This window comes from Caenorhabditis remanei, chromosome I (assembly GCF_010183535.1).
Source record: "Caenorhabditis remanei strain PX506 chromosome I, whole genome shotgun sequence".
In the NCBI taxonomy this organism is placed as follows: Eukaryota; Metazoa; Nematoda; class Chromadorea; order Rhabditida; family Rhabditidae; genus Caenorhabditis; species Caenorhabditis remanei.
Genome location: NC_071328.1, coordinates 7,841,876 through 7,854,885, shown reverse-complemented (window position 1 = coordinate 7,854,885; position 13,010 = coordinate 7,841,876). Strand labels below are relative to the sequence as shown.

The window sequence follows — 13,010 nt, the reverse complement described above, 5'->3', positions numbered from 1 at the left end:
GTAGTGGCTCTTCGTTTTTGAGCAATTATAGGTTACCGCTCTGAAAGTTGAGATGAGAAGATGTAAAAAGAATAAAGAAAGAGTCAGTTTTCACATCTGTGTTATGCTTCTCTTCTTATCCGCATTCGGCTTATCTTGGTAAATCAGAACATCCTATAGGCAAAATAGGTCTCATTAACTTCCAATCCCTATAACTTTTTGTCCCCATATTTTCTTTTCTACCACCCTCACCTTATACCGAAAACACTTTTCCAGGTCCCCCACCCCCACAATTATGAACCTTTTTCTTTTTATTTCCCGTCCCGTTTTCCTCCAATTTTCCGGTCGTTTCTTTCATATTTCTTCTTCTTTTCTCCAGTTTTTTCTCCTTTCAAGGCAGCTTTTTGAGCTCTACTCAGTCGATTCAAAGCTCTTCGGATGGAGATGTTTGTGTCAGAAGAGAGCTTTTTTCTTATTCAGACGTAGTGGTTGGTATCGTGTAGCATGGCAACGAAGCACGCTTGAACGCTTTGCCCTGAGAGATGTTGGCCCCTTCTCAATCGTTGGGAGGTCGGTGCTTGGAAGTGAATGGCTCCGTGAAAAAGTGTGTGGGAGAGCTCTGCAATTTTCTAGAGTTTCCAAAGGAGAATGTGGTTCAATGCTCTTAAACTCTGATACTTTGCTGGAGTTTGGTTATTTTCCTGAAGCATTGTTTGGTCATGAGAAGTATGTGGCATGAACCTCAATTTGTAAATGTATGTACGACTAAAGGTTCCCTCAACCTACAGTAATAGACATGCGCGATCTCTAACATTATATCTTTTTTGAGTTGATGCATGAATCTTATTCACTGATCACTCAACCTGATAGTTGAAACCCAGACACAATTTGTTCTAGCCTCCACCCCAAATCGTTCACAATTCGTTTTCTCAAATCCTTTTTTCTTCTTTTCCAAATGTTCTTCTTTTCCATTCCATTTACCGCTCGTCCTTTTTCTCATCCACTCGCCGCCCTCTTCATTGAATCACGTCATCTTTTCCTCTCTTTGAATTGATTTGTCCTCGATTTTCTGTCGGCGATGTAGTCGTCCCTCATCGACAGAAAACATATACGGATCACACTATTTTCTCTTTGAACATTGATTTTTTGTAAGTTTCCAGCTTTTTGAAGATTGAATATAGTTTTAAGATGATATAACCTCAAAAAGCTAAAAATTTCGGACTTTCTGTTCCGACTCACAACTCTCTAAACATTGATGTCTGCTTTCTATTGTATCTGGTTTCAATTTATTGTTTTCAGTTCAAACGTCTTTTCCTCTCTAATTTCAGAACGTTGCATATTTTTTTCAATTCTTGATTAATTTTCAGAATGACATCTACCACAATGCTAACCACTCTCGACTTGGTCACACCAACATCAGGTATGTTGTCTCTTGTCCTTTGCTCTTTCTCATATGTTTTTAATCTTATGCATATCTCTGCTTCTCTATTCCTCTCTTCTTCAAGAAGACCTCCTCGTAGGAGGCAAATCGACGTCGCGTAAGCCACGTGGAACTTTTTGCGGGGTCGGTAGGCAGGCAGAGAGGAAGGGTGTGTACACATAACACTAAGTGGCCGTACACTCTTTTGGACAGTTTTTGGTGATAAGGAATCAAAGAAAATTGTCTAGCTTCTCGGTGTTTTTTCGAAAAGTTACGAACTCATTTTTGATGGATTTAGCGGAGAACAACTGAACTTACATATTGGAATTCTAAATCATTAAGCCATTTCTGTAGAACCGTTTTGTAATTTACATTAAAAAAGGCAAAAACAATTAAGTCTTAAGAATACTTTAATATTTCAAAGATTGGTCATTCCGATTTTTAAATCTTTACTCCTCATCGTTTGCATATTCCTAAACAATTCGTTTCATTCCAAACCTTTATCTCTAAAACTTCCAGAAAATATGTGAAACTCTGGTAAACAAAAATAATTGAATTTCATCCACATTTTGTTTCCTCAGTTTCCCTATTCCAGCCTAATCCTCATGCTCTCCCTGTCTGCGCCTCTCTCATTTTTTATCTATTATTCGACTTGCTCAGAAATGGGGTGAATGGAACACATACTTCTATTTTTGTGTGTCCCTCTTGTGCTCCTTTGACGTCATCATTCTCTTCAGAATCACTGACTAGGGAATGGCTCACACAATGGTTGGAGATACACAACATGATATATATCGTTGGAAAGCTGACGTTTCCCTGATTCCGAATCTATATTCAGTTTTTGCAATGGCGCTCCCAGTTTTGAGAAATCCGGCTCCAAAGTTTGGGTAAATTTTAGTGCTAAAACTCGAGTTTCCAACCCGCGTGTTGCCCCAACACCTAAACCCATTCGGAAGATAGTTAAATCAGCGTTCGAATGGTCGAGGGGGTTACAGGTGGGGTAGTAGGTGGATACTCTATGGTTCGATTCCTTGCGTTTTTTAATTTTTTTTATTATTTTTCGTAATCCTTGTTTTTGGTCATCAAAATGGGTTTTTGAAGCTTTTCCAGTCTATATTGACTTCCTACGACGTTTTAAGAAAAAAAAAAATTTCAAGAAAATTGACTTTTCTGTGACCAAGTCCATGGTGAGAAGGCAGTCGGAACTTTTTTTCGAAAAAAACTTATATTTAATAGTTAGAAAAACAATAGAAAATCCGTTTTGATATTTGATTTCAACACGTTTATATGATAGAGATCTTCAAACTACGACTTTAACTTTGAATCACCACATATGAAGCAGAGTAGTTGCTTCAAAAAAGTATCTACCAGAATAACAAGAAATGTAAACTTCGGAAAAATCATTTTTAAAGTTTGCTACAAAATTTTCTAACTATTAAATATAAGTTTTTTCGAAAAAAAGTTCCGACTGCCTTCTCACCATGGACTTGGTCACAGAAAAGTCAATTTTCTTGAAATTTTTTTTTTTCTTAAAACGTCGTAGGAAGTCAATATAGACTGGAAAAGCTTCAAAAACCCATTTTGATGACCAAAAACAAGGATTACGAAAAATAATAAAAAAAATTAAAAAAACGCAAGGAATCGAACCATAGAGTATCCACCTACTACCCCACCTGTAACCCCCTCGACCATTCGAACGCTGATTTAACTATCTTCCGAATGGGTTTAGGTGTTGGGGCAACACGCGGGTTGGAAACTCGAGTTTTAGCACTAAAATTTACCCAAACTTTGGAGCCGGATTTCTCAAAACTGGGAGCGCCATTGCAAAAACTGAATATAGATTCGGAATCAGGGAAACGTCAGCTTTCCAACGATATATATCATGTTGTGTATCTCCAACCATTGTGTGAGCCATTCCCTAGTGAGACAGAGAAAAAAAGAGCCAGTAGGGACCCTCCGACCCGTTGAGCTAGTGAGTCAGAGTAGCTCATGGATGGAAAAGCACAAAGAGCAGTTACGAAATCTCCAGGAGAATACGAAAATGTAAAAGTATAGGAAGGCTAGGTAAAATGGGGATTGCGGACTGACATGAAGCATAAGAATTTCCGATTTGAATACAGACATGTCAAGATATCTGTGATTACAGTGCAATCTTACCGTAGTTGGAATAGAACGTCATATAATTTTTGCGTTTGTTAGTTTCAGTTTTCAACCCATTCCAATAGTCTTAAAATAAACTGTGACTTCGAGTACCTGTCCCGGACACAGAGCAGATAGGAAGTGATAATTGATACATCATTGAAAGCGAGGAAGCGCATACAATTTATGATGGCTCCAAAAAGAGATAGGAAGGAATTTAAAGAAATAGTAGGTGGAATGTAGGAGACGAAGAATTTCAGTCCTGTACGTATGATAAATATTATGTTTCAAGTACAAAAAATGGTCACGGGGTTTTTGGTAAGAGATGGTACTGGCTCTGACGGAACGATATGTATTTGGAAATGATACCCGATACAGTAATAAGTTCGTTATAAAAAGGAAGAAAAAACAGTGATAATGCATCTTATTTTATTTCTCACTCAGATTGTTTGGTAGATTTTTCCGGTGCTCCAATGACTAGATGAGTTTATTTTAGTCCATATACTTTGTAGTTGTTCATACCAACGAGTGTGCTGATGATCTGGATAATAAATAAGGCAACACGTTTAAACTTCTGTTGAAGTCAGAAAAATACCATGTCTAATGAAATCAGAAAGCGGAATTTCTCAGGAAAACAATAATCGAATGTTTATTATCATCTTGTTTTTTTTCACAGTTTACATCGTACTTTTTGTCATCACTTTCCCACCATCCAAAAAGTTACTTCTTATCAGCTCAACTAGCTCTTCCAACTTGTTGCTCTCTACATTTGCTCACCTTAAAACTATTTAACTCTATACATTTTTCACCCATTTTCTATTATCACCCTCAGACCATGTGACGCTTTTTGACCACACCTCCTTTACTTTTTCCTATCATATAGTCATTCCATCGAAAACTTTCTGCAGCGAGAGGTGAACAGAGACCCCGGTCTTATCACTTGAAAACATCGCCACTTTTTTCTACATATTACCGAATTATTGCACAATATTACTATAAGGATCAAATGTTTTTCAAAAATAGGCCACTGTACCGTCGTATCGAACCACTCAAAGGTACCGATACATATTCACTGAAAAAAAACTTTGGAAGAGAAATCAGACTAGATATTAAGGCAAAGATTGCATTCTTCAACTATTCCTATACGACGGTGCTAGTAACCTCATGGCACCTGAACTTCAGCTCTATTTTCTGCCATTCTAAACCTCAGTTTGTTAGTCAACATAACATACCTATCTGCCACTAGGAGGTCAAAGTGAACTCCGCTGCCGGTGGCGCCATATTTAACTGACTCATACTCACATGAGAGACTCAGACGTTTCTATCAAAAATGAAGCGACAGTTTTTGTTTTTTGTACTTATTCTCCCTTTTGCTTTCTTGGATTCTGTTGTAGATCACATTCCACGAGATTCAAGTCATCAATCAAATGTTTTTCAGAAGACCCAGGACCAATCCAGGCAGCACCACAAAGTGGGGCCGTTGCCTCCACTTCAGATTTCTCTACTGTCGTTTTGAGTTCGGATGGGTCGGAGTTAGTTACTCAAAGTGCTCCAAATACTCCAATACAACACAGAGAATTGGCGAACGCTGAATTCGGGAACAAAGAAGGTAGGTCACTGGGATTTGGGTCAAAACTTTGAAAACATACCCAGGATGTTCAAACTTATACAAAAAATTAAGCGAGGAGTTTTCAGTTTTAAGTTGGTTACATGGCGTGCTTCAAGATCCTGACGCATGTTTGTTCCAAGGCGTGATTACGATACCCTGACGCATTTTAAGCACTGAAAATACAGAAAGAGTACATATTTCTTGTTTCCTATCTTCTTTTCCTGCTGCTTGTTTCCCATCACCGACCGTGAACTACGTCACTTTTTGTCCTAGCTTCTCTGCCAATCTCTCACCTTTCCCTGATATTTCTTATCTCTTTTCTTTTTTTTTCTTGGCGACTGTATATTGATTCCGCGAAAAAGCGAAACGTCTTTTTTGCATATTCTCGTGGTTTTCCATTTTTCAGTTTTTGAAGAAAACATTATACTTTCTTTTTTGTTTCAGTTGGTAGCTCAAACGGTTACATCAGCACGAAGAGGTTGAAAACGTTCCTAACTAACCCAAATCGCCTTGAATTTCTTGAATAACTTCCAAATTTGCAGCCACTTCAGACGCTAACAATATGATGGCTGCAACTGGAAACGCCTCGAAACCGAGCCTCAATAACTTTTACGCGGATGGATTCGGACAGCTTCGTGAAGGTCTTTTCTCGTGTTTCAGACCGGTTTTGGGATATTTTGGAGGAAAACCTCCTGCCGAAATGTAAGTTTTAAAATATTCAGGCAGAAAATAATTTCTTTTTTTCAGCAAAAAATCGGAAGACGAAGAATGGGAAATTCCATTTGATGCAATTTCTGAATTGGAATGGCTCGGATCAGGATCTCAAGGAGCAGTGTTCCGGGGACAATACGAGAATCGTACTGTAGCTGTGAAGAAAGTGAATCAACTCAAAGAGACAGAAATCAAACATCTTCGTCATCTCCGTCACCAGAATATCATCGAATTCTTGGGAGTTTGTTCGAAGAGTCCATGCTACTGCATTGTAATGGAATATTGCTCAAAAGGACAACTGTGTACTGTACTCAAAACAAAGAATACGATCACTCGTGAACTTTTCTCTCAATGGGTCAAAGAAATTGCTGATGGAATGCATTATCTTCATCAAAACAAAGTGATCCATCGAGATTTGAAATCGCCAAATATTTTGATCTCTGCTGAAGATTCAATCAAGATTTGTGATTTTGGTACTTCTCATTTGCAAAAGAAAAATGATAGTACGATGATGTCATTCTGTGGAACAGTCAGGTATGTGACGTTTTAAATAAATGATTAAGACTATCAATAGTTTCCGTTCATTAGTTTATAATATCTTGTTTCAGTTGGATGGCCCCAGAAATGATAAAAAAGGAGCCATGTAACGAGAAAGTTGATGTCTACTCATTCGGTGTTGTTCTCTGGGAAATGCTTACTCGTGAGACACCTTATGCAAATATCGCTCAAATGGCAATCATCTTTGGTGTTGGAACAAAGTGAGTTTTGATTTCCAGTTTCCCTTTTCTGAATTCTTTTTCTGAAACTCCAATTGTATTCACACCATTTTCAGCATCCTGAGTCTCCCAATGCCAGAAGAAGCTCCACGTGGATTGGTCCTTCTCATCAAACAATGCCTGTCACAAAAGGGAAGAAATCGCCCGTCATTCTCACATATTCGTCAGCACTGGGAGATTTTCAAGCCAGAATTGTTCGAGATGACTGAAGAGGAATGGCAGGTCGCATGGGACTCTTATAGAGAATTCGCCAAGGCAATCCAGTATCCATCTACCGTAACCAAGGATCACGGAGGACCGAAAAGTGCATTTGCAATGGAAGAAGAGATTCAAAGGAAGAGACATGAACAGTTGAATCACATCAAGGACATCCGTCACATGTACGAAGCAAAACTGAAGAGAACCAACAAAATGTATGACAAACTGCAAGGATGCTTCACCGAGCTCAAGCTGAAAGAACACGAGCTGGCTGAATGGGAACGTGATTTGGCAGAACGAGAGCACATGCATATCCATACTAGTCCACGAGCCATGTCGAATGCTCCAAGACCACATCTACGTGGAAATTGCTATCCAAATGAAGGCTATGAAGAGATGTCATCCGATGAGGACGGCCAATGTCCACCATGTCGTGGAAGTCCATACAGAAACTCCAATACAAGTACGTCTTCTGGAGCACAAAGTTCTCCATTTTCAAGACAGTCTTCGTGCAGAAGTAGTGCTGGACAACAGACAAGAAGAAGTGAGGGAGCTAATTCACAGAGTGAGTTTTAATTAATTTCGAACGCTTCTCAGTTTATAGAATTTCCAGAAATCCTTCGGAACGATGCCATGCGTAATTCTTCGTCTTATTGGGAGACATTGGGAGGAACACGTGGATCCCCAGCTCGTGGATCTGGATTCTCTCAAGATTCTGGAATGTGGAGTGCCGGAGCAAGTTCAATGGCAATCAATGGAGCTGGTGGAGTTCAAGGAGGAGTGCCGGTTAGTTCATATAAACTGTTTTTGAGAGTAAATAAACTTTACTTTTCCAATATTTAGGTCACCTACGCCCAAACAATCTATCGAAACGGCGAGGGACGTTGGTCGGATGGTCGAATTGCTTCACGTCGTCGTGTTTCTTCATCAGCTAACAAATCGGCTGTACCGCCTGTTTTCTTCACACGAGACAGTCCATCTCGTGTTCCACACGGTGTGATCAATTACTCCTCTCGTATGTGCATGATATTCTTTTAATTTCTTTCCTTTCCCCCTGATAGACCTATTTAGTTTGCATGAACATCTTTGGGTGAGGTTCTAATCAAAAGGATAGGTGACTGGATACTTCTAAAAGAATAGTTCTTATTTTTTATTTCAAAGAATCCCCAGCTTTTAGTTTGAACGACTGCACTAATTTGACCAGTTTTTCGATAACTTTCCGCCACAACTCACTTTTCCCAGAACAAAATTTAATTATCAAAATTATAATTATCATATATTTTCAGCTCGAAGCAGTTCCAAACTCAATCGATCATCTTATCCATCTCGAAATGCACCACATCAACTTGAAGATGCCTGCTGCTGTAATCATGGACGTGTTCCACGTGCCAAATCAATTGCTGTTGCAATGCCAACACGTGGCAGATCTCCAACTCCATACGACAATGAAACCGGAGAGACTCAAGAGAATATGGAGGAGCATTTCGTTGCTCAACTTCCGGAATCAACTTCTTACGAGGAGGCTCTGAAATCAATTGGAGAGGCTGATGACGTCGAAATGACAACTAGTGTTAATCCAATCTACGCATCACCAATCACCACCTACAGTAACCCATGCCATGTGGTTTTTAACCCAGAAGAAGAGAATGCAAATGATGTTGACTTGACTTCTTCAATGGATTCAAGAAGGTCCCGAGCAGACGATGCAGATGTAGAGTCATCAGAAGATGAGGGAAATGGAAACAATATTCTGAATACTTCGATGGAATCGGAGGAATTGAGATATCGAATTGACACGTCACAGAGTACAATGATGAGCTCTTTGGAGAGAAGTTTGGAGATTGGAGCAACAAGATCTGATGGATTGAGTGATAATGAAAGAAGAGTTCAAGCTGTCAAGCATAGTATCAAAACTCATAGAAGAACTTCATCGGTAAGATAATTCTTGATTTGTTTTCAATAATATTAATTGTTTATTTGCAGAATCCGCAAGCCATAATTCATCAACGTATCGAAGAATACTCTTCATCTGCCACCGACGATAGCGATGATGCTGGAGCCGTCAGAATCTAAGCTCCGCACTGTTTTCCTGTAGTTTATAGTTCATACAGTAACCTCACAAAACTCCTACAACCATTCGTTTAATCTCATTTCCACGTACATTCCACCTAATTTTTGAATGTCCAAGCTCTATTTTTGCCATCCTACAACACAACTTACTTACCGTAATCTGTCCTTTTCCAGGTAGCTCCGCCCCCTTTTTCACCGTAGACAAGTAGTTGAATCCCAGTGAAAACCGGTATAATTCAAAAGAAAATTAATCATTATTTTTGATTGTGTAAAGCTGAAAACATATTTTTTATATATCGATTTTATTTTTTCCTTATTGTATATTTCAGTATTGTAAATTTCCTTAATTTTGTATTTTTGAATATTTTATTTGAATTTGAGAAAAAAAACAGAATTTTGAAAAAGAAAAAAGAAAATCCAAAAAAATTAAATCAATTAATAAACCCATTATATTTGGACTCCTTGTGCGTTTTGATCAAATCTGAAAAAGAGAAAATGCGGATTTTGGAAATGAGAAAAGATGGAAATCTGAACAAGACAGACCTACCTCAAGGTACAATAAGAAGGAGGGAGATACAAACTTTCTTCGTTTTCTTCGTAATCCGGAGGATTCTCCATCACAATCACTACTGGAAGATGAGTGGGCGGAGCTTCGGAAGATTCTTGATGACCCAGATTTTGTGGTTGCTCAGAAATTCTTTTAGGCTCGATTTCTTGGTCAGGATACTTTCTTTTTCGATTGAAACAAGATTTGAGACATCCGATGAAGGCGGTTGCAATTATCTGGAAAGAAAAGAGATGATTGTCCGTCTGTATGTTCGGTTGTCCTCACCATAATAACCAAAAGCATCATTGCTCCATCCAAAATATCACAAAACCATCCGGTACATCCGAATTCTGATCCGCCGGAACCTCCTCGACGATTGGAATTTATTAGTAGAGCACTACCTCCTCCCATTTTAAAGCTTCACTTGTTAATTCTACAAAAAGTAAATCACAACAAAAAAGTAACAAAGATAGTCTATTTTTAGCTCTTCTTCACTTTAAAAATCTAAAAATCCTTACAAAAACAGAGAGAAACTCATAAATAGAACCAAAAATCGAGTAAAATGGGGAGCTGCTCCATAACAAAAACCCGTTCAAAAATGTATGGAAAAATGAAAGTGTTTCCCTCCAAAAGTTTTGGTGACGTCCAGACACCCACGGATTCTGGAGACCTAGAAAACGTGCAGAAAAAGGAAAAGATGAAGATGTGGAGATCGGAAATGTTTATTTTTTGAAAATATTTTTTAATACATGACAGCATTTGCAAGGTTTGCAGATCGGTTTGTCGAATCTGAAAGTGTTAAAAAATGAATGTTCAGACTTCAAAAATCAAAGAAAAATTATCTTACTTTAATGATGAATACGGCGGTGGCATTTGACTTTCTATACTTTCGTCTGATGACGTGGCTTCAGATGATTCGGATATCCTTGATGTTCTAGTTGTAGATGACGTTGGTTTGAAGCAACCGTAGAAGAACAGGATTATCTGATGAAGGAAGTTGTTTGGGAAAACATTTCAGTTATTAATTGTTTTATTCCGGTTTGAATCAAGATCATTTTCAGTAATGTTTGTTCAGTTCCGTAAGTCTCAAAACGCGTTTCATGATTTTTTTTTCGAATAAAATGAATGTTTTGTCAGGAATACCACATCTTTGAATACAAAAATTTGATCAATTGGGCTTCCGGAAGCTTAGACAGACCATGTTCAATTACATCAACTTGCAGAAATAAAAAGAACAACAAACCGTAACGAAAACTCCAACTGCAACGCCGAGAAAAAAAATGCCAAACTGTTTGAGTTGATACCAACCTTCCATATTTTCTAATTGCATTTTTTAGCAAAAAATAAGTGGACAATAAATGGTCTATCGCCTTGAAGGGGTCGATTAGTGTAAGGAAAATCGAAAGTTGTATAGGGTGGACATCAGGAGGAAGGAGACAGAAAAAGGCCAAATTGGTCAAACGAGAATGACGTTATTTGATCTTGTATGCTTGTTCTTTTTGGTCGTCTTACGTTTTTGATGCGATCAAAAGCTGTTGAATACAGAAATTATCAACAGGAAACCGAAAGATTTTTAAATCGTATCTCTTTCTCTCACTAAAACTAAGTGTAGCAAAAAAACACCATTCCAAACGTGATTTTTCATTAGATTTGTCAAAATATGGCAAATTTGAAGAATCAATGTTGTATTTAGTGAGCACTGACTGAGCAAAAACCGACAGAAAATTTATTGGAAAAAGAAGAGCACACTTGGAATCTCATAAAGTTCTAAATCCTTCTCTCACTCTTATCTCCTCCATTCTCTCTCTTCTCCGACGTTCCAAATCAACTCCTTCGATTCGATCGTACTCTTCCATATTGTTGTTGAATAGCCAAAAACTTGCAAAGAAAACCTGAAATAACAAAGAAAAGTCGTCTTTTTAACAGTTAAAATATTACCGCCAGTCCGAGAATTAAATTCAAGAAAGTGTGAATAACATTCAATATCCAATAGATGACCATTTCTGAAATTGAATATTCAGTGGGAAATCGATAATGAACAAGAAAGAACAAAATGCTGACATATGTGTGTACGTCAACTGAGAGAAACGAAACAAAGGTAGTGATTATTCTATCCATATTCTCACGTTCTGGGAGCTAATTCGTGGTTATGAAGAAGGACAGAAAATTGTGTGCACTTGCATATGTGTACATCTCGTGGTGAGTATTGTGGTTTCTGATTATGGATCGACTCCAGAGTCAATGGTGTTTTCAGGGATAAAAGCTCTGATAAGGTAAAACTTGGAATCTGAAGATTAAACCTACTGGAATTCTGAATCGAAGTGAGTGAACTTTCGAAACTACCAATTGATTGTCTGTTTGAGCAAAAAAGTGAAGCGATATAAAATTATAAACAAAGTTTATTTCATGGTTGGGGTCTTCGTAAGTTGACGAATTTCAATCAGAATCACTGCTTGTATCATCATCCGTGTAGACGTACTGAGCACCCTTCTTATTAACACCGTTTGGATTCATCGCTCTGTCCAACATCGCCGTATATCTCATGAACTCCTGGCCACGTCTCCTGAGTGCACGATTGATAACGTACCGGACGAATAGCTGAGAAAAATGTAATTTTGTAGAAAAATCTCCGAAAAACAGCAGTTCCGTTCACTTACGATTATCATTGCACCAATCCAGGTATAACCGATCCCGAACGGCAAATTGAGCTTTTCATACAGAGTAGTCATACCTGGAAACAAAAAGAAATTCACAGTGGAAGTAAAAGTGAGTATAAGAGGACTGTAAGGAACGATTAAGATGAATCAAATGTATAACTGCACCAGAAACAAGATTGATATTAAAAATATGCTAGAGAGCCAAACGAAAGGCGAGTCTTTGGGGATTTGATAATTATTAGTTTATGTCTCTCAAATATTTTCCTTTTCTTCTCTCGAAAACACACCTTATTTCCCAAAAATTGTGTATAACTTCATCGAAACTACGAGAAGAGAAAATATATCAAAAAAGGGAAACGACAATGATTAGTGTAGGTGTATCCTATTTCAGAACAAGGTTGAAGTTGTATTTAGAGAAATAAAATTTCGCCTCACTCAGAAATGTCGAAAACGTAGCTCTTCGCCAGTTTCTTTCTGAACTTTGTCTTATCCACCTCTTCTACGTCTTTTTTTATCTATTGGAAAAAAAGTGTGTCAAAAGGAGGAAAATATGTGAAGAAAAGAAAAGAAACGATTAAACAAATATACCTTTGGCGTTCTTGACCATAGTGATAAAATGAAGTTTCACATGAATTACCATAAAAGAGGAATAAAAAAGAGAAAAAGCGTTATTGAGCGCATCTTGTTCACAGTGTTTATTCGTAGGAGCGTGGCACAGCATGTTGTGTATCAGATCGATCGAAAAAACTTCGGACAGCCTTCTGAATGCTGACCGCTCTTGGCGTGATGCGGGCGAAGAGTTGTTGTCAAGGAGGAAAGAATTTTATGTTGAATATCAATCATTGTAAACCAAACGGCAAAATGGGTTTCAAAAGTTTGAAGCTTCCATCTTTCAATTTTCAGA

General features: G+C 38.0%; 4 protein-coding genes across 4 annotated transcripts; 1 reads left to right on the top strand and 3 right to left on the bottom strand.

Moving 5' to 3' along the window:
* Window positions 1-1,347: 1,347 nt before the first annotated feature.
* On the top strand, window positions 1,348-8,905 carry GCK72_001535 (uncharacterized protein; the record flags this gene model as incomplete). The annotated part of the gene is made up of 10 exons (XM_003097694.2): window positions 1,348-1,399; window positions 4,977-5,147; window positions 5,690-5,849; window positions 5,895-6,392; window positions 6,467-6,616; window positions 6,691-7,397; window positions 7,446-7,618; window positions 7,676-7,847; window positions 8,119-8,765; window positions 8,816-8,905. The coding sequence occupies 10 exons, from the start codon at window positions 1,348-1,350 to the stop codon at window positions 8,903-8,905; spliced, it is 2,820 nt and encodes a 939-aa protein (XP_003097742.2).
* Window positions 8,906-9,349: 444 nt separating this feature from the next.
* GCK72_001534 (uncharacterized protein) lies at window positions 9,350-9,860 on the bottom strand (the record flags this gene model as incomplete). The annotated part of the gene is made up of 3 exons (XM_003097666.2): window positions 9,350-9,383; window positions 9,450-9,685; window positions 9,735-9,860. 3 exons carry the CDS (start codon window positions 9,858-9,860, stop codon window positions 9,350-9,352), a joined length of 396 nt encoding a protein of 131 aa, XP_003097714.2.
* A 432-nt stretch (window positions 9,861-10,292) lies between these two features.
* GCK72_001533 (uncharacterized protein) lies at window positions 10,293-11,450 on the bottom strand (the record flags this gene model as incomplete). Its single annotated transcript, XM_053723013.1, has 3 exons — window positions 10,293-10,433; window positions 11,234-11,341; window positions 11,388-11,450. 3 exons carry the CDS (start codon window positions 11,448-11,450, stop codon window positions 10,293-10,295), a joined length of 312 nt encoding a protein of 103 aa, XP_053591658.1.
* Window positions 11,451-11,885: 435 nt separating this feature from the next.
* Window positions 11,886-12,178, bottom strand: GCK72_001532 (uncharacterized protein; the record flags this gene model as incomplete). The annotated part of the gene is made up of 2 exons (XM_003097635.2): window positions 11,886-12,047; window positions 12,107-12,178. The coding sequence occupies 2 exons, from the start codon at window positions 12,176-12,178 to the stop codon at window positions 11,886-11,888; spliced, it is 234 nt and encodes a 77-aa protein (XP_003097683.2).
* Between the last annotated feature and the right edge of the window lie 832 nt (window positions 12,179-13,010).